Here is an 18595-nt window from a genome sequence, read left to right as displayed (position 1 = left end):
CTCTTAGTTTGGGTTCTGGGTCACATTGCATCAATCATCTAATCCAGTAGGAGAAGCTGCTTTAGAGTCCAGAATGAATGCAAAGTTTTTAAAAAAATCCTGCAATACCTGCCAATACATAATCAGCTTTCCGCTAACAAAGGAACTTTGTGTTTAACCTTTCAGAGCAAAGACTTTCAAATGTTTCCCCTCTTTGAGGCTGATCATGTGGGAGAGTGGCAGGTGAGGTGATGCCCAACGAAACTACAGATGAGAGGTTTCAAGCAAAGCAGAGGGATCGGGTTTTCACATCCGAGTGAAAACTTTACTTCTGTGTCAGCACCTTGTTAGTCTTCTCTTCGCCAGCGTGACAAAAATAGAGACGTCACAGACCCGCATCACTTATCTTTCATCAAGCTACAGCCACATTAGCCAACCGCTCCATGCAGAAAACTCATCTCAAGTGTCACATGAATTTCAAACCCAAGGCTCTTGTATGTCTTTTCTTTGTAATACAGTAAAAGTTTGGGAACTAAAACACACTGTCTCACTGCACTGCCACTAACCTGCATCCCCCCTGTTTCCCTCAGAGTCACTAGGACTCGAGACTGGACGGTCAAGGCCTGATCCACTGTTCGCTTCGTGAAGGAGGGAAGGTCAGATAGTAATCAGACAATGAGATAAAACAGCAGATCTGGAATGAATGATTGCACTAAAGGTATGAGTGATGACAAACAAATGTGATATCAGGCAGATTCGCCAGCGTCAGACGCCCATGACGTGATTAATGGCTGCGACCTGCTGACAAGCGAGACACAACACAGGGTTCTACCTTCTCTACAACAATGCATCAGCTTCCCTGAAGGGTGTGGCAACATTAGGATGTCACTATTAGACTGGATCGTCTGAAACTGAATCCTCCTAGTGACCTTCATGACCCTTCAGACAAGCTTTAACACAATCAGGGCTGGGTTTCGTTAAGAGTCGATCTCAATTCTTCGGGTCACAATTTGATTCTGTTTTGTATCGTTTTAAATACTTCGACTGAGGAACAAGAAGCCTACTAAAAAATTAATTGAAGTACCTATTAATAACTTTATGTAGTACTTATTTTTTATTTTTCCTGCCCATGTTAGCAGCTGTGGTTGTAAACATTACTTTATCAGTCTGTACATGAACAATTTTTTAGAAATACCTGAAAATAAAACAGTAACACAATAACACTTGTGCTCAATAGAGAGTACAAAAGTTAGAACATGAAACTTTTTTCACTTCTGATACCGATGTCTGAGGTTTAGTTTTGGCCGATACCAATGCGATACAGAATAACGATGTTCAAAATGTTTCTTGTACTGAATTATAAATGCATTTGATAACTGATCACCAGTACAACACACTTTATAGCTTCACAATCTTGGCTAGATGTACAAAAACATCGCAACTTTAAATTTATTTGTTCAGTAAGTGAAATGAGGAGTAGAACAACCAATTTAAAATAAATAATACAGAAACTGACAAACAATAGTTTAACTGTCCTGGTCAAACATGAACTGCAACAAGCTTCCTTTCAAATAGTTCAGGAAGTGAACTGTTTGTTGCTACAGGATCTATAATGTTTTTCAATATCAAGATCAGCATCTCTAAAGACGGCACTACATTAAAATGGAAATCAAATGTATGTAAAAGTAAACAATTGTCCTTCTCTTGTGGAAACTGAGATTATTCAAAAGAATTGATTTGATACTGAATCAAACTGTGATTCAAAGAATCAAAACCGAATTGAACTGAGAGATTCTGAACAATAACCTAAACGCTACTAGAAACGGTGGTTTGGAAACACGCCAGGCGCCGACATGAGATTAGTGGGATGACTGTCAGAAAACTCGCTGGGCTGACTGACACAATAACTGGTGATGTCACAGACGCACGACCCGGAGCGGGCGGAGTTTGTGTGTGTGTGTGTGTGTGTGTGTGTGTGTGTGTGTGTGTGTGTGTGTGTGTGTGTGTGTGTGTGCACTCACAGTCGATCTCGGAGCGCGTCCTCTCCACTTTAGGGTGTTTGTTGATGGAACGGATGGTGTGTCGGCCCACAGAGACGGGCTGGAAAAATTTCATAAACGAGATATTAAAGCAGCAAGAGTCTTCAAAATGAAGCAATAGTGAAACTGTACCAACTTGAGTCACTTGGGACGGTTGTGACATTTTCTTTTGAAATAATCTCAAGAAATAATTGGAAACTTTGCCAGTCATCCATCCACTGCTGAGAACTGCATTTCTTGTGCATCACCACATTAATATGCATCCCAGAGGCTGGATGTTTGTTACAAGCTCCATTGCTTGCAGTCAATAGCCTTTGGGTGTTTTTTTTTTGTTTTCTTTTTTCCTTTGCCATGGCTAAGACAGTGCTGCTGCTGTGAGTGTGAGAAAAGCACAATGGCCTCTTAAATGGTGCTGGTACCACCTCTTTGGCTGCCACAGAGATGTGATGTAGACCCCCATTGGAATAATAATGTCGCTGGGGAGATTCAATAAGTCAAGGGGCCTTAAAGGTGCAGAAATAACTGTACGAAGTATCTGTTTTCACAAAGACTGTGCAGTCTATGACTGTATTTTTGAGTTTTTATTATGTAAAGCACCTTTAACTGCCTTGTTGCCAAAAACATGATGTCATGAACATGAAGGAGTCTACAGGAATGACTGTGACTATGACTGTTGTTATGAAGTGTGATTCTGTAAATAATTACACTATTAATGCAAAGTTTACACTTTTAATGGACATTTAATGCAACATTTAGTGCAACTTTGCATTAATAGTGTTCCCACTTACCGAATGACACTTCATGACTTCAGTCTTAGACATTCATAAAGACTCCTTCATGTTCATGACAGGTGTTATGTCAGTCTTATGCACAACCTGTCAAATAAAGTGTTACCAAATCTGCTAAATCATTTAGATTTATCACTGCATCTTAAACAATCAAAACTAGGCTCCCTTGCAAAAAGTACTAATACTCTTTTAACTTGTTTACATTCTTAAACGCTGCAACCACAAACTTTCACATGTTGCCACGGTTTCCGTTGCGTACGCTTTGGGGTCTAAAAAAATTTACCTACTTTCGCAACACAGCACAGAGAATGTTCATTTTTAATAAGTCCAATTGAATTTAGGTTGTTAACTGGATTTAAATAGACTTTCGTTGGCCGTTTCTGACACATGAATGTACAATGACCGAAATAATAAAATACATCACCAAAACATGATGCCGCCAGCGCCATATTTCACCATGAGGATGGTGTATTTAAAGTAAAGTTAAGTGTTTTCCACCATAAATTGTATTTAGTAAGTAGGTCACTTCACAGTCATGTATTAATTTGGGTTCACCTATCACATAAATAACTAATAAAATATACAAATGTACGTTTGTGGTTTTAATATGACAAAATTTTGAAAAAGTGCACACGAGACAGAATCCACGTTACCTCCAGGTCGTCATCGTCCACTTCGCTGTAATTTTGGTGGTTGTCTGGGTTATTCATCTTATCCAGCAGATCAACAGCAAGCCTCCTGGTTAGCCCAGTCTGAGCCACAAACACATGCTGGCAAAACAAGCAGGAAGAAAGACATTGTTTTAAGACTAGCAGTGGAGAATGCTAGTTTTTTTTAGCATCAATTTCAGAATCACTACCACATAAAGAAAACTACACAGCAGGAACAGGTATTCTTAGAGGCCGTTACTGTGGGATGACAGAAGAGTCATTTTTAGGGAACCGTATGATATAAACAAAAACCTAAAAAAAAAAAAAGGAAAGCGAATATATAGTTCTCTAAAAGACCCTAAAGAACAAAAGGTAAACAAAACCAGACAGACAGAACCGGTGAAAACTTTCTCTTCTGGTTGGGTTCAAGTTCTTTATAAGAATACATTTCTCCACTATAATGATCTCAGTTAGTCAAACAAGCAAATTTACTGTTTTTATCCATCCAATAATAAAAACGTACCAGTAGAAGTTTCTCTGCGGTGGGCCGCTTCTTTGGGTTCTTTGTGAGAGAGACTTTAATAAAATTATGGAAAGCAGCAGACCTATAGGACAAAGATCCATGCTTGAATAAATAAATGACCCTAAGTGTCAGTCATACTGACAGAACATGCATTGTTCCCCAGATACTCACCATTTGTTTTTGTCTTTTAACTTAGGAGGCTGGAAATTGCTCTTGGACATCAAAAACAAAGCCCTGGACAAAACAAAGCAACGAGTCAAAAGGAAGGTGTCCCAAAATTAGTGAAACAACATACTTCATGTTCTATTCATAACCTAAGCATACTTTGTTTTAACAGGATAACCGCACAAGTCACCAAGACGTGATAAAACCCTCGAGGAAAAACAAAAGCAGGAAGCGGGCCGAGAATCACATGAGGAAGGTTTGACCGATGGCTGCTACGGATACGACATACCTCATCGGATGCAGATCAAACATCGGAGGCTGCAGCTCCGCCAGCTCGATGGATGTGATGCCAACGGCCCAGATGTCACACAGCTGGTTGTAGCCGCCATTCTTTTCTACCGCTGCAACCTCAGGAGCCATCCTGAACGAAGAAGAGACTGGAGATGAAGCGTCTCTCTCGCCGCTGGCATCGCCACACTTACAGGAGCTACACTTACCAATAAGGTGTACCAATGAAGGACTTCCTTTTCGCAATGGTTGCTGTTATTTTGGCAGCAACTCCAAAGTCAGCTGCAACAAAAATTTGGGAGAGTTTTTTGGATCGTGTCATGCACATGAAACAACTGATTTTAAACTCTAAGCAACATAAATTTGGTGATGAGTTTCTTACCCAACTTCACATCTCCGTTGTCTGTTAGGAGTATGTTTGCGCCCTGTTGACGAATCCCAAAAACAAGTTTTTAAAGCTTGGTGTTAGGGGTTTCATAACAAGGTGGCCAGTCTCTGCCACTAGCAGCTGCTCTGATTGAATCAACGACTATATCTGGTCCAACTTCTAGTAAAATTACATCGCCATCGCAGCTTTTAGCATTGTTTATGTTGGCTGTGACTGACGGACTCCGTGGTAGCATCCTGTGGTGAGAGTAGAGGAAACAGGAAGCGCTTGTTGCATAGAGCTGAGAAAAGATAATAGGCCCAGCCCTGACCTTTTTGATAACGCATATGAGTGAGGCTCCAGCGTTTTGAGCATGCACGACGCACGATCCAGCACAAACTGAAACCTAAAACTGCAGCTGTAGCGGCCCATATCCTTTTAAATTCGCACCTCTGCTGCGGTGAAGGCAGGGAGGTGGGTGAAAGAGTTTCACGAAAACGGACTTCTTCAGAAACAACTAATGCATTTGCGGATATTTACACTAGTGCTGCTGCGTCTATAAATCTTACCCACTTACACAAGTGTTGCCTTAATCTTAGAAGACGACAAGATGAAAGTAATAATACCTTGATATCACGGTGCATCTTGCCCTTTATGTGCAGGTACCCCAAACCCTGTAAAAGAAATAATATTCAGCTAAAAATTGACTAGACACAATAATACACCTCTATATTAATGAAACAACAACTTGCAATTAATTGTCAATAATAGTTTATGAGATTAAAATTAGTTTGAATCGATCAACTAATAAGGTTTGCTTAGACCTTCTTACAGTCTTGTAGTTTGGCTGCCATTCATAAGAGGGCGCCACTGAGTGGAACCAGTTAATACAGAAACAAAGATGGCAGGGCCATGCCAGAACAGGAAAGAGAAATGGTCCGAACAGATCATCCGTTTTTCATCCGTGGGATGAAAAATAAAATTTATTCTGTTCTGGTTCAGTTTTGAAATATAAACACTCGTCAAACTCCTGAAGTTTCACCTTAATAGCTTGAGTTTTCTTTTTTATTCAACATACGAAAAATGTAACCCTTTATGCTACAGAAAGATAGCCAGCCCTCTTGATACCAGAGAAAACTTAGGTTTTCAAGAAAATGCCCCTTGTCGATTAATCATGAGTTGATCGATAAGAAATAATAATAATAATAATAATAATAATAAAACTAAGACTACACAATAATATATAACTTGCGTTCCTAATTTGGAATACATTTACCTGCAAGGTTTCTCTGCAGACATATGCAATCTGGAGCTCTGACAGAGGCCCCGTGACTGTAAAAACATGAGATCATTCAGTTCTTGTTCAGACAGTAAAGCTCAAAAAGAAGACTTTTCAGAAACAGAAGGAATCGGCTCACCGTGATAAATGTCCTGCAGGGATCCTCCACCACAGTACTCCATACATATCCAAAGTTTTTCTCGACTTGAAGAGAGAAAAAAAAATCAGATAATAAGATCAAACATCTACCTTTGGATACATTTTGTAGGTCAGTTGAGATACAAAACAAAGTTCATATGTATTCATATCCAAAGCCCTGGCCATGCAGAGCTAAAGGATCCTCACAGCTTGATGCTGCAACCATGGAGATGTTGTGTCATGACTGCTAATCTTCTACCAAATATTTTATTTATATGCCAAATAATTTAATTTTGACTCATATGACCTGAGCACTTTCTGTTACATGTTTTCTGTTTTCTCCCACATCGCTGGTGGGAACCTGCATATAGGACTTCCTATGACATTCTTTCAATACTGCTTTTCTTCACCACAAAGGCCACATTTGCATGCATTCCCTTCTGTTCATTTGTTCTTATCTCCTTCACAGTTATGAGCTACTATCCGCCTTATTACAAAAAAAAAAAATTCCCTCAAAAACACATTGAAGTTTGCAGTTTTCAATATGAGAAATTTGCCAAAGCAGGAGCAGACGGTTTCTGTCTAAACTTTTCTTAGTTGTTTTCTTAAACCAAGTAAAGAGGATGTCTAGCCTGGTACCAGATGTTTAATCTATGATCTAATTATGGGATGAACGTAACTAAGAAAACAGCATGATTGTTGAAGCAGAAGACATTATTCTAGCTCGCTACTTTTTCACACCTTTTGTTTTCGCTTGGTGTGCAAACAAGTCGAGTTATTACATTAAACATAACCTCCAATGTTGCCACACAAAACCGTAGTTCCTGTAATTAATACATGGTGGGGCTGGTCATCATTGTTCCACTGTACCCAGCTGAGCTCTGTGCAGCAAGACTACACAAGACATACCTGCTGCGCTGCAACCTGTAAGCTTGAGCTAACAGCCATATAAAAAACAGTTCAGAGCCTTCAAATCCAGTTAAACCTGCTGGAACTCTGCGGCAGTTTTGGGCGGACCGAGTGTACTTCCTCAAAAGATAAAAAAGCCTCAAAAAAACCCGGACCCCTGTAAAACATAAAAGCGGCACCCAGGCACTGAAGTTAGCCTGAAACCCTTGAGTCATAGTTTCACGCTTTAGTGTGATGAAGTAGTTAAATACACAACAACGTGTGGCGGTTGGTTAAAAAATAAAAGGTGGCGTCTACGTTTTGTAAGTGTTTCACCGTGGACTGACTGGGAGAGAGCAGAAAAGTCTGGATTAAAAGACAAAAAAGAAAACAAAAGCAGAGTTATTTCCAGCTGGCTCTTACCAGAGGTAGCTCCCAAAGTAGGCCACAATGTTGTGGTGCTTGCATTCCTTCACCATGAAGATTTCCTGCTGAATGATGGAAAAGTCATCTCCTGAAAACAAAGAGGCATAAAAATAAAAATAAAAATCATTTCATTTTACTTAAACCTGAGAAATAATTGGACTGCATGAAAATTATAGTAATAATAAAATTATTTACAGTGCCCTTTATATATTTAGACCTCAAAGGGCAAACAATAAGACAAGGAATTGTAAAGGACAAAAACAATTCAATAAATATATAAATTAGGACTGTCACGATAATAAATTTAGCTAGATGATAAATTGCCCCCATACTTATTGCTACAAATGATAATATTGTCGTTTTGAGATCATTTTCAAGTAATATGTTGAAATTGGCACAATAATGCAAGTTCACCCTCTCAAAGACCGAAAACTTTCATTTTGTACAGAAAACTTCACACTGGAACTGGAAGATATTTTAAACATCTGAAATAAAACACCCCAAACAACAAACTAAAATAAAAATTACACACAACCGAAACCATAATTAAAATGGATTATGAAATCTCTAAACAAATTGTGCAAAAAATAAATAAATAAATGAATAAAATAATGGGAATGATTGAGGCCACTTTAATTGATCATGCAATAAAACTTCAATTAATCAGCAAAGTTATTGAAAAAAGCAGTTTCAAAAGATAAATAGCTTTTTAACAATGACCAGCAGCAGTTTTAACATCTTCCAGCCTGGTTTCCGGGCCGACCACAGTACTCAGGCTGCCCTTGTCAAAGTGTTCAATGACATCCATATAAACACAGACTGTGGAAGAACCACAGTGCTGGTTCTGTTGGACCTCAGTGCAGCTTTTGACACTGTTTGACCACAACATATTACTAAAACGACTGGAGAGTTGGGTTGGACTCGCCAGTCCAGTTCTCAACTGGTTTGAATCTTAGATAAAGAAAAGAGACTTCTTTGTGCCGACAGGTAATTTCTCATTGAAGCGGACAGAAGTCCCCCAAGGTTCAATCCTGGGAGCCCTCCTATTTAGATATCCGTGAGCTCCCACCAGCTCAGGTTATAACAAGAAATGAGATTAGTTACCATAACTACGCTCTACATTACGATGCCACCAGGTTACTTCAAATCCATCCAAGCACTAGACAGATTATTAGAACAGATAAATGTGTGGATGTGCCAAAACTTTCTCCAGCTGAACAGAAACAAAACCAGAGTTATTATTTTTGGACCTAAAAAGAAACAATCTAGAGTCACAGATTCAGCTATCACAGCTAGAAACTAGAGATCAGGCCCAATTGATGGACTCTGACCTGAACCTTCACAGCCACATAAAGATTGTTACAAAGTCAGCCTTCCATCAACTGAAGAACATTTCCAGGATTAAAGGACTAATGTAGCAGCATTCGAGAAACTCATCGGTGTGTTGATGTGTATTTACTAGATGATTTTGATGATGGCATTTGACAAAATGTAATGTTTATTGCTCATTTCAGAACTGATGACTGTATGATGTTTTTATGATGTAAAGCACTTTGAACTGCCTTGTTGCTGAAATGTATTATACAAATAGTTTTGACTTAATTGATTGCTTATTGCAACAGACACACTGGCAGTCAACTGATTTGGTTTGAGGTTTTTCACACCACTTAAAAAAAAGACTATTAGTCACTGATGTGTTGAAAACATCTTAATGAGGCTAGGTTAAAAAAATATAGTGGCATATGCAAGCTTCAGTCTTCAAAAAGACTCAATTTACTTAGTAGAAATACCAAAACAAACCAGCTCTTCATCACTAATAATAAAAACTACAGAGCAGACGAGTACAACACGGGAACCATCATATAAAGCTTGCAGTACAGGCCAATTTCCAGGGCAACTTTCCACTTGACTGTACTGCAACGCACACGACCAGTAGGAAGTGAAGAAAAGAAACATTTAAGCCAAGTTGTTCCCAGCTGTGCACACACAACCTGGAATGTATTAACAGGAGGTTAAGAAGTATCCGGCTATGAGGCGCTGCACAAAAACATTATTTCCATGCAATGACGAGTTAAAGGCAGAATATCTGCAAACAGAATGTGCAGAATTCCCAAAACCAAATATGAGAATTCTGTTTTCAGGATGTAAACAGTGCTCCTCATATAGACTCATAAAAAACACCAAAACTCAGTCTAACCAGTATAGTGCAGCTGTGCAGAGCTCTACAACATAAACTATGCAGGTCATGATCTAGAACAGGTTTTTTTTTTAAACCATAATTTTAAAAAAATAAAGTGTTTCATGCATTTGTACTCAGCATCCATAATTTCATACTCCACAGAACCATTTTGCAACAATTACAGCTCAAAGTTTTTCAGACTGTGTCTCTACCAACTTTGCACATTGCTTAATATTCTTCTTTGAAAAATAACTCAACCTCATCACATTTAGGCCTGAAACGATCAATCTGATCTTGGCCGTAAAGTTGAATTTGGTCACATTCATTTATTTATTTATTTCGAACATAATAGCAGCATTTTGTACCACAATATAACATGCTTGAAAAGGAGTAGGAAAAAGAAAGAAACGTATGAACTCCTACCCCATAAACTCATATTTTCAGATGGACCCTCATTATTAAATCAAATTTAAAAAATAAAATAAAAACATCTTCCTCCCGCCCCCGAGAAAGTTCCTACATGTCCTACAAAGCGTCATGTCTCGTTCCAGTTTACAACTGTGTACATGTTTTACCACTAAATTTCAAATGAAGCACATCGGAGTTTATGGTTGTTTTAAGTGGAAAAGGTTAAAGCGTTATAAATATTTGTCGCTCTACACAGTGATACAGACAACAAATTATCCGCTGGACGTTAACCTGCTTAAATTTAAGTCTGAAGGAATGCTTAGAAGAGACAAACCTTCCAGCAATAAACATCATCAGGCCTGGAACTGAAGTTGCAGGATTAAAAAAAATGCATGTGTACAGTGTGTGCAAACAGAAGGAGGAACTACTGGAGCTGTTTTCAGATGCACTTAATGATAGAGAGCAAAGAGTGACAAATTTTTAAGCAAATTGCAATGACGTGACTAAGCTTGACCTAAAAGAGAAAAAAAAGTAACTTGTCACCCCACAGACGTCTCTTCTTGATGAGGCTAGGCCTGAGTATGTAGCCACTTCCTCTCTACTCTGAATACACACATTCTTGCTCTTTGTGTCAAATTTCTATTCATTGCGTACAAGTCTCTAGATGTTAAGTTTCATAAAGAATGCTTATTTCTAGATTTAGAGGTCTGAATGAGAAATATGTTGGGTAGAAATTGGAAAACTAAGTCACCGCTTGTTTAAATCCGTTAAACAGAAGCTTGAGCTGTCACGTCGTTTGAGAAAAACCAACAAGTGCAAGACTCGGTGCGTCAGGTTAGCAAAAACAAAGAAAAACAACTAACATTGACGCCATTTTGGTTGTCACTTTGTTCAACGATCAGTTAGATGAACCCCAGAGCTCTGCAGCCCCGGGGGCCTCAACACTCCCAGCTGTGTACTTCATGCCAGCACTACGACTTCTCGTCTAACCTGTCGGATTGCACGATCCACCCAAAGCGGTTCACCTCTGGCACAGAGAAATGACTTGTACAAAAAGCTGTACAATAAAAAAAAAGGTCTCTTTCTTCTAAAGAAAGACACTGGAAGAGTAAAACCTTTAAGTAAAAAAAGACAATGAATGAATCAAACATGAATGGCAGCTGTTTACTAAATTAATTGTGGCTTATTACCGCACCATCAGCAATTATTCATTTTTTCTTTGCAAGAATCAAGAAAAAGGGGGGAAAAAAACTGCTTGAGTTGGGAGGTAATCCAGTAATGAGGCATCCAACAACAACAACAACGGTATTGTTTTGAACTGAACTCAATCTAGTCATGCAGAATTAAGTTTAAATGCGTTATGTTTTTAATGCTAAGCCTACAAATGTTCCTGCTGCTGTGTAACGGTACCGTTTTCTCTCCAGCAACACCTTGTGTTCACCAATGGCCTCAGTTACGGTGATTCAAAGATGTAAACAAGACCGCTAAATCACAAAATGCAACTGAATCAAAACAAGAACATGTCGCAGAACTGCTGACTGACGGACGGAAAGGAAGCAGCACAAGCTAAAGCCTAAAACAGCTGTGAGCAATAAAACACAAAGGGGAAAAGGATAAACAAGAACAATGAGAAGCTAAAGCAACACTGACTTGTGTGTGAGATTCACACACAGATGAAATATAATATCTGTATTCTTCTGTGTTGTGCTCTCTTGGAGCGGGTTCTCCTTCTGGAAAGTTTGCAGCTCACAGAAGAGAAGGACACTGCTGAGTTTCAGAAAAGGCAGACTTTAGTGATAAAGAGACTCAGTGGTGGGAGGAAATAAACCAGAAAGAAAAAACAAAGGTTGACTGGACACTATGAAGATTCTGATTCAAGGAAATTTGGGTTAAGCCTGCGGAGTCTCCTGCTCAGACTTGATGAGGCTAATATATTGGCAGGCTATTTAAGTGTAAAAAAAAAAGTCACTGCCTTGCAAAGTAATGCAAAATATTTTTTAGAAAGCCATAAAATTCACTAAGTTATGCGGATCCTTGATCTCCCAAAACACATTCTGAAAGAATGTTATTATTTTAGGTCAAATTACTCTTTATTTCCATCTTATCAAGAAAGAGATAAACCTTAATAATTTAATCCAACCGGGCTTTAGAGGAAACAAAACAAGTGTGTAATTTAAACAAAGCACATTAATCATCCCACAGGAGGACCGACCGGGCCGAGATGAATGAAACCAAAAACAGAGAAGTGAATCTCTTCCTTTCCTGGCCGGTAATCAGCACGGTTTTGTCTGCACGTCTATGGTGCAAAGCTCTTCTTCGTAATCCCTTTAATCTGGATCACACTAACTCTGTCACTGGGTCATTACTGGCACAGACCCTGAGCTGGGCACGGTCATAAATGTCTTCCTGTACCCCATCAGACACACACAATAAAACAAAACAAAACAAAATAGAGTGATTGTAGGTCAAACATTTCCTTTCTTACGGGGATAACAATTAAAGCTGTAACACCCTGTAAACTCTTTTAAGACATCCTTTGGATTTAATTCAAATTGTTGAAAAAAAAAACACATTCAGACCTTTAGAAGGAGAACAACCAATAATTTAACGGTTCAGTGTGATAAAAAACAGACATATAAAGATAACGATCGACTCCTACCTGGTTCCAACTTTATGATCTTCACAGCAGCAAGCTCTCCTGTTTGAATATTTCGAGCCTGAAAGACAAACGACCAAAGTTGGGAGCAAATCAACAAGAGGGGAAAAAAAACAACAACAAAACAACACAGAACCTTTGTTGATATTGGTGCTTTTAGAATTGAGTCATATGATGATGAAATTACAAAATGTAAACCGATTCAGTTTATTAGAGTTGTCTTAATGCCACATGTTGGATATGAGACTCGTTTGGATGCGACACACATTTTTCACCATTACCCGACATTATAGAGCAAATGGTGGCAGATGATGCATCATGGTGACCCCCAACAGGATCAGATGAAAGGAGGATTATGGACCAAATGTTTGCTTTGAGCAGCAGATTAATCAATTCAGAAATCGCTGCTTAAGCTGTAAAGTAGAGAAGGAGAATGCAATGAAAGGAATTTACTATAATTGAAGGACGTTTAGAAAGGTTTCACATTGTTGTTTTCCCTTTTTAAATAACTCACTGAGCAAATAAAACATGAGCAATATAAAGCCAATAAAACGTAATGACCATTAAAATGAAATGTCATTTTGGTGAGATGTTTGCTTCTGTGCAAAGTGATAAAAGTCTTCTGCACACTAAAACCTCAGCCTCACTCAACACCACTACAACCAGGAGAGTTTTGCAGAAAAGTTTCTTCCGGTTACGTCGGGTTGCTAAGCTAAAACCCATCTTGTCAAAACACAATTTGGAGATAAAATCCTGGCTCTCTTCTCACAACTCGACTAGGTTACTGCAATTCGCTCTATGCTGGGATCACTTTGTTCAAAACGCTTTTAACCACAAACACCAACACGTCTCTTCTGTTCTGTCCTCCCTTCATTGGCTGTCAGTGCAACAAAGAATTGATTTTAAAATCCTTCTTTTGGCCTTTAAATGCCTTAATGGTCCTGCTCCTCCATACGTTTTTAAGAGTGCAGGCCTTAAAGTCCTGTTTAAACAGCTTTATTGAAGCTCTAGTTTGTTTTTCTAGAAAGTCTGGTCCGAATGCATGTGTGAATGCAACCAGATCGGAGACCGCTCCAAAAGCAGGAAGCAGACTATATAGCGCAGGGCATTCTGGGTTAAGAGAACCAAAACAAATGCAAGAGTATAAATGTTAGAGAGAGAAAAGGCCAGTGGTCTGTTACCAACGACAAGAGAGAAATCCTACAACCTCTAAAACCTGATGCCACTCCATTTTTGTTTACATTTTCGGAGCAGCGCCTCCACAGGTTAGGAGGTGGGGAATGGGTTTTTCAATTAACTTGGATCATTTTGACACAGTGCAGTGTGAAAGAACGGCACCAGCTGGAAATGTATCAAATTCTGCAATTTTGGTCCCCAATTCTACCAGATTATAAGTGTCTCTTCAAAACACACTTTGTCTTCAGTGGCTTTTAAAACAATGCAAGTTGGCTTGTTGTTTTTAAAATTCTATCGTCTTTTTTAGTACGTCTTATTCTGCTTTTAACGTTTTGATCTTAATACTATTATCGTCTCGGTTTTATTTGTCCATATTGTATAGCACTTTTGGTAAACCTATTGTTTTTGTTTTGCTTTTTATGGCGATTTATAAATAAAATAGATTGGATCCCACAAGCCATGCCTCTACAATTTATTTCAGGCATGTCCTGATTTTCCACTTCCGATACCGATTATTGCAGCTTTGAGAATTGGCAGATACCGATACTGTTCCAATACAATATCAGCCTGAATCAAACATACATTTATTACTTGCTTTGTAGTGTGGAATATTAGAAAAGGGTTGATCAAGTGGTATCAATGAAAGAACAATAGATGTGAGAACAACTGAGCCATTTATTACTAACCAATGGGTGTGTCTGCGAGATAGAAATGCTGGAAGACTAAATACCAGACCAGAGATCTTCTGGAAAGCCAATATAATCAGATACTCGTTTACTGGCTGATATCAAACCGATTTCTGATATCGATATATCAGGAGATTCCTAGTTTATTTGAATAATGATTAAAAAAAGCATCACTTGCAAAAAGCAGTGCTATTCAACAAAGTCAGCCTTAAACCTTCAAATATCTCAAATGAGCTTAGCTTAAATCAAGTTTGTGGTACGTTTTAATGGATTTATAATTCAGTCTCTTCTGACACCATCTTTTCAGGAGGTGTCAGAAAAGTTACCAGCAGGACAACTGGCTTGTGGCGGCCAAGCGTTCATAGCGACTTCGCTTCAATGTCGGCTCTTCCTATCATTGAGAAGCAAAATTCACCAAGTGTTGGATTGTTCTCCCACTAAAAGGGAACGTGAGCTGAGACAGGTTAGTTTTACCCTACAGATAATGTGTTGCTGCAACACATTATCTGGCACATTATAGGTGAACAACGTTCATCACTGTTGTTCACCTACCAGATTCAAACAAAGGAAATAAATTGGTAGTACACTTTGAAATGCAACAAAAAAATGAATATATTAACAAAAAGAGGCCTTCAGATTGTCATGCATTGCTCTGTTGCATGTCTGCACAGCTATGAAACAATTTTTTTTCACCTACGCTGGAACCTTTCGACAGTTCTGCTTTAAAGTATGCGCGTTTAGTAACTTCACACTTGTTTGCAACCTGTGTCTCACTTTACACTTCCTAAAGTTGAAGTAAGCAACTTGAAAAAAAAAAAAAAAAGCTGAAGCAGGAAAGGAGAAGTTCTGAAATTGTTGTTCATGTAAGAGATGCAGCTGACAGGACGCTTTTAGAAGAAACCTGTAATGTCTTCTGACTGATGGAACGTGGAGGAGGAGGACGATGTGCAACAGACGTCTGACGAGACGAAACTAATCTTTGTGTCAGACTTGAGAAGAAAATAGTTTCATCGGCTTCTCCGTGCGCAACAAGAGATTAGAGTCACTGCAACTCATTTGTTTAATACTTTATTTCATTCACTTTGCTATGACTGTAATAAAGCTTTTCTGGAAAAATTTAACTTTTTCTTTTTACGTTTATGTCCATCAGTGAACTGTTGAGTCTTTCGAGACTCAGTTCCTCATTTCACATCCAATTCCTGACAAATTTAGAATTAACATTATTGTATTTACAATTAGCAATTCGCCAATAGCTTCTTTTTATTTGCAATACCAAAGTAACATGTAAAAAACTGGCCAAAAATGCTCTTATTATATTTTTGCTGGTTTTAGCTACAGTGCTGATGTTTCTAGCAAATAGTAACAAAACCAAAGTAACTGAAAAGTTGCAGCAATGAACTCCTTTGTAAGGGACTGCCGAGGCGTCATATGACGGTGGAAGAGCCAAAATTAGAAAAAAAATTATACAGTCAATTGTTACTTTCTAGGAAATACAAACTTATTCTGTATAGATTTTAGCTGGCGCTTTATTGTAAAATAAACTTCCAGGCAATACAGCAGTCTGTCAGCAAAAATAAAAATTCAGATAACCATTGATTTTATATTTAGCTAATCATAAATAAAGAAGATCTAAACTGTTAACTAAGGGTGGCTAATGATTAAAAATATTAATATTGTGAGAACATGCTGTTGGTGCAACATGCAACAACATTTTCCACACGTCTTAAGGAGACAGGTACTGCAGTCGCACAAAATGCTTCTGTGCAAAGAAGAAAATTAGGAGAAGGAAAATAAACAAAACAGAAAATTGGAAAACCTTCCAAAATGCCATAAGTCTGGCACTATATTAAACAAATGAGCAGCAAACTGAATTAATCTGGCACAACCTTCACCCTATCCTCAGATCCCATTAACAGCAGTAGACATAGCCAATCATTAATAATGGGAGAAACAGCCAGACGTAGCCACCCAGATGATTATGCACAAGCTGCAGAAGAGAAATTAGTTAGAATAACAGCAGCAGCTGCAACAGCGCAAACCTCACATGAAACTGCCTTCTGGCTCACAGATTCTGTTATGCACAAAATTTCAATAATCTCCGAGAAGACGTTAAGTCTCATTTTACCCATCAGGACGTGTTCACAGAAAAAGGAGTGATACGTTGGTGAGCTTCTAGATTTGTGAAGCTCAGATCACCTGTAGGGAATTCTCCTGCAATTTAATTAGCAATAAAAAATTCAAAGAAGGGGACAATAAAACGCAGGTTTTTCAGTCCTGTTGTCCCGAGACAGGATAAAATGAAGTTCTCAGGTTTTGGATGATTCTCCCTCTACTTGCCTGCTGGAATCTCCTACGCTTTGTGAAAATAAATACAAACCTCTGAATGTATTCTGCAGAAGTCCTGACGTCTCATCTCTGCATCGAGTATGCAGGACCAAAGCTTCCTGACACGTGCATCATTAATAAGTAAACTGACTGTACATGATGGAACATTTACGCTTGTGAGAATGCACAGCTCTGATGAAGAAACGGTGAATTACTCTTTCTGCATCTTTAAGCAGCTTACTTGAAGGGTTGCTTTGACAAGCGAATTGTTGTTGAAACACTTGACAACTTTCTAGAACTTCATCTCTCGGTGCGACTTATATTCCGAGATGCCTTCCAACCACTGCTGTGTTTTCCATCCAGGCAGTTCGGATGGAAACAACTACAGAGACATCCTGCACCTGTTTTCACTCCACTTTAATTTGGAAAGGATTACAAAATAAAGGAACTGTGTGGACGTCTGAGGTACACCTTGCCTGCTCGGCTCACACTCATCCGTGGAGCAGGTGAAATATTGCGCCTCTCAGTTGAATGTGCTTATTTATGACCCTGTTCTCTCACAGATGTTGTTTTCAGTGAAACAGAGTATATTAAACACAACGTTTGACACAACGCTGCTGATTACATACCAGGGAACCTTTGTAACTGAAACATTACGCAGGAAGGCCGTAACTATATTAATTAACTATGTTGCCGTCATTCAAAAAGCAACATAAATTAACAGTAGGGTCGTTTTTACACCCTGAACGAAAAATGAATTCAGCTCAACCTTCCTTAGGTAATGTTTTTAGCCTCTACTTCAGATGGTTGTCTCTAGTTTTACTTCACTCCTGAGAGCAGCGCAGCACACAGTAGCCAGGCACTATCTTGGCTGCCTAGTGTTGCTGGTTTTTCAATGCAATGTAAATTTTTTTATGGTATTTATTTAGATTAATTTCAAACTCTGCTTATGGTTTGTATATATGCTTTACATTGTTTTAACATACTTAAAAAAACAACAACAAATCTTCATTTTGAAGATGTAGCAGCTTTTATTTTGCAGTGTGTGAAGGAAACCCTGTACTGTATGGAAAAAAAAAAACATTTTCTATTGACAAAAAAAATTAAGTATATCTTTTAAAAATAAAAAAGAAATAAAGAAGCATAAATGTCAACATGTCCCTGCTCCAACATTTAAGAAATATCGACTGCATTACAAGCTGAACAAAATCCATTTATTTCCTATTGGGTTCTTATTACTGCGGAGCATCCCAGCCATCTTTAAAAGTCTGCAGTAACTATCCAAAGGTTGGGACAGATCTGTGCAAGGCAGCCTAAACGGGGACATTTTTCCTATTTGAGGTGTTTCCGCTGTCATTTTAGCTCTGAACACACCCTTTAGTAAAGCACGTGTTTAGACGGGCTGGATCGTATTTCAGCCCGCTGCAGCCGTCCCGCCTGGGAGCTCAGTGTGAATACCAGGCGCTACATTCCACCAGTGGCCTGTCTGGGGGCGGCGGCGGGCAGGGAGCTGGCCAGAGGAGCTTTGTATGGATAGAGGCCACGACAGGCGGGCTGTACTTTCACCTCTGGATCAGATGGTCAGCGAGTTTGTAGCTGGTTAAATAAGCAAGGGGCAGCCCAGGAAAATAAAAC

General features: G+C 38.8%; 1 protein-coding gene across 8 annotated transcripts in view; it reads right to left on the bottom strand.

Annotated features, from left to right (window-relative positions):
• The window catches only part of map4k5 (mitogen-activated protein kinase kinase kinase kinase 5), a 36452-nt gene that overhangs the window by 15594 nt on the left and 2263 nt on the right, over window positions 1–18595 (bottom strand). For 4 of the 8 annotated variants that reach the window (XM_016676301.1, XM_016676302.1, XM_016676303.1 and 1 more), the window contains exons 3-15: window positions 12777–12834; window positions 7528–7618; window positions 6218–6282; window positions 6076–6131; window positions 5426–5473; window positions 4815–4857; window positions 4642–4714; window positions 4434–4565; window positions 4151–4213; window positions 3980–4061; window positions 3460–3576; window positions 2001–2079; window positions 546–617 (exon numbers count right to left, since the gene is read on the bottom strand). In XM_016676301.1, coding sequence (XP_016531787.1) covers window positions 546–617; window positions 2001–2079; window positions 3460–3576; window positions 3980–4061; window positions 4151–4213; window positions 4434–4565; window positions 4642–4714; window positions 4815–4857; window positions 5426–5473; window positions 6076–6131; window positions 6218–6282; window positions 7528–7618; window positions 12777–12834 — 979 coding nt within the window. The remainder of the gene's footprint in view (window positions 1–545; window positions 618–2000; window positions 2080–3459; window positions 3577–3979; window positions 4062–4150; window positions 4214–4433; window positions 4566–4641; window positions 4715–4814; window positions 4858–5425; window positions 5474–6075; window positions 6132–6217; window positions 6283–7527; window positions 7619–12776; window positions 12835–18595) is intronic. The other 4 variants (XM_016676305.1, XM_007561853.2, XM_007561854.2 and 1 more) reach the window with 1 other exon arrangement.

Source organism: Poecilia formosa, unplaced genomic scaffold (assembly GCF_000485575.1).
Source record: "Poecilia formosa unplaced genomic scaffold, Poecilia_formosa-5.1.2 Scaffold131, whole genome shotgun sequence".
Classification (NCBI taxonomy): domain Eukaryota; kingdom Metazoa; phylum Chordata; class Actinopteri; order Cyprinodontiformes; family Poeciliidae; genus Poecilia; species Poecilia formosa.
The sequence above is the reverse complement of the archived record's forward strand: the minus strand, read 5'-3'. Positions and strand labels throughout refer to the sequence as shown.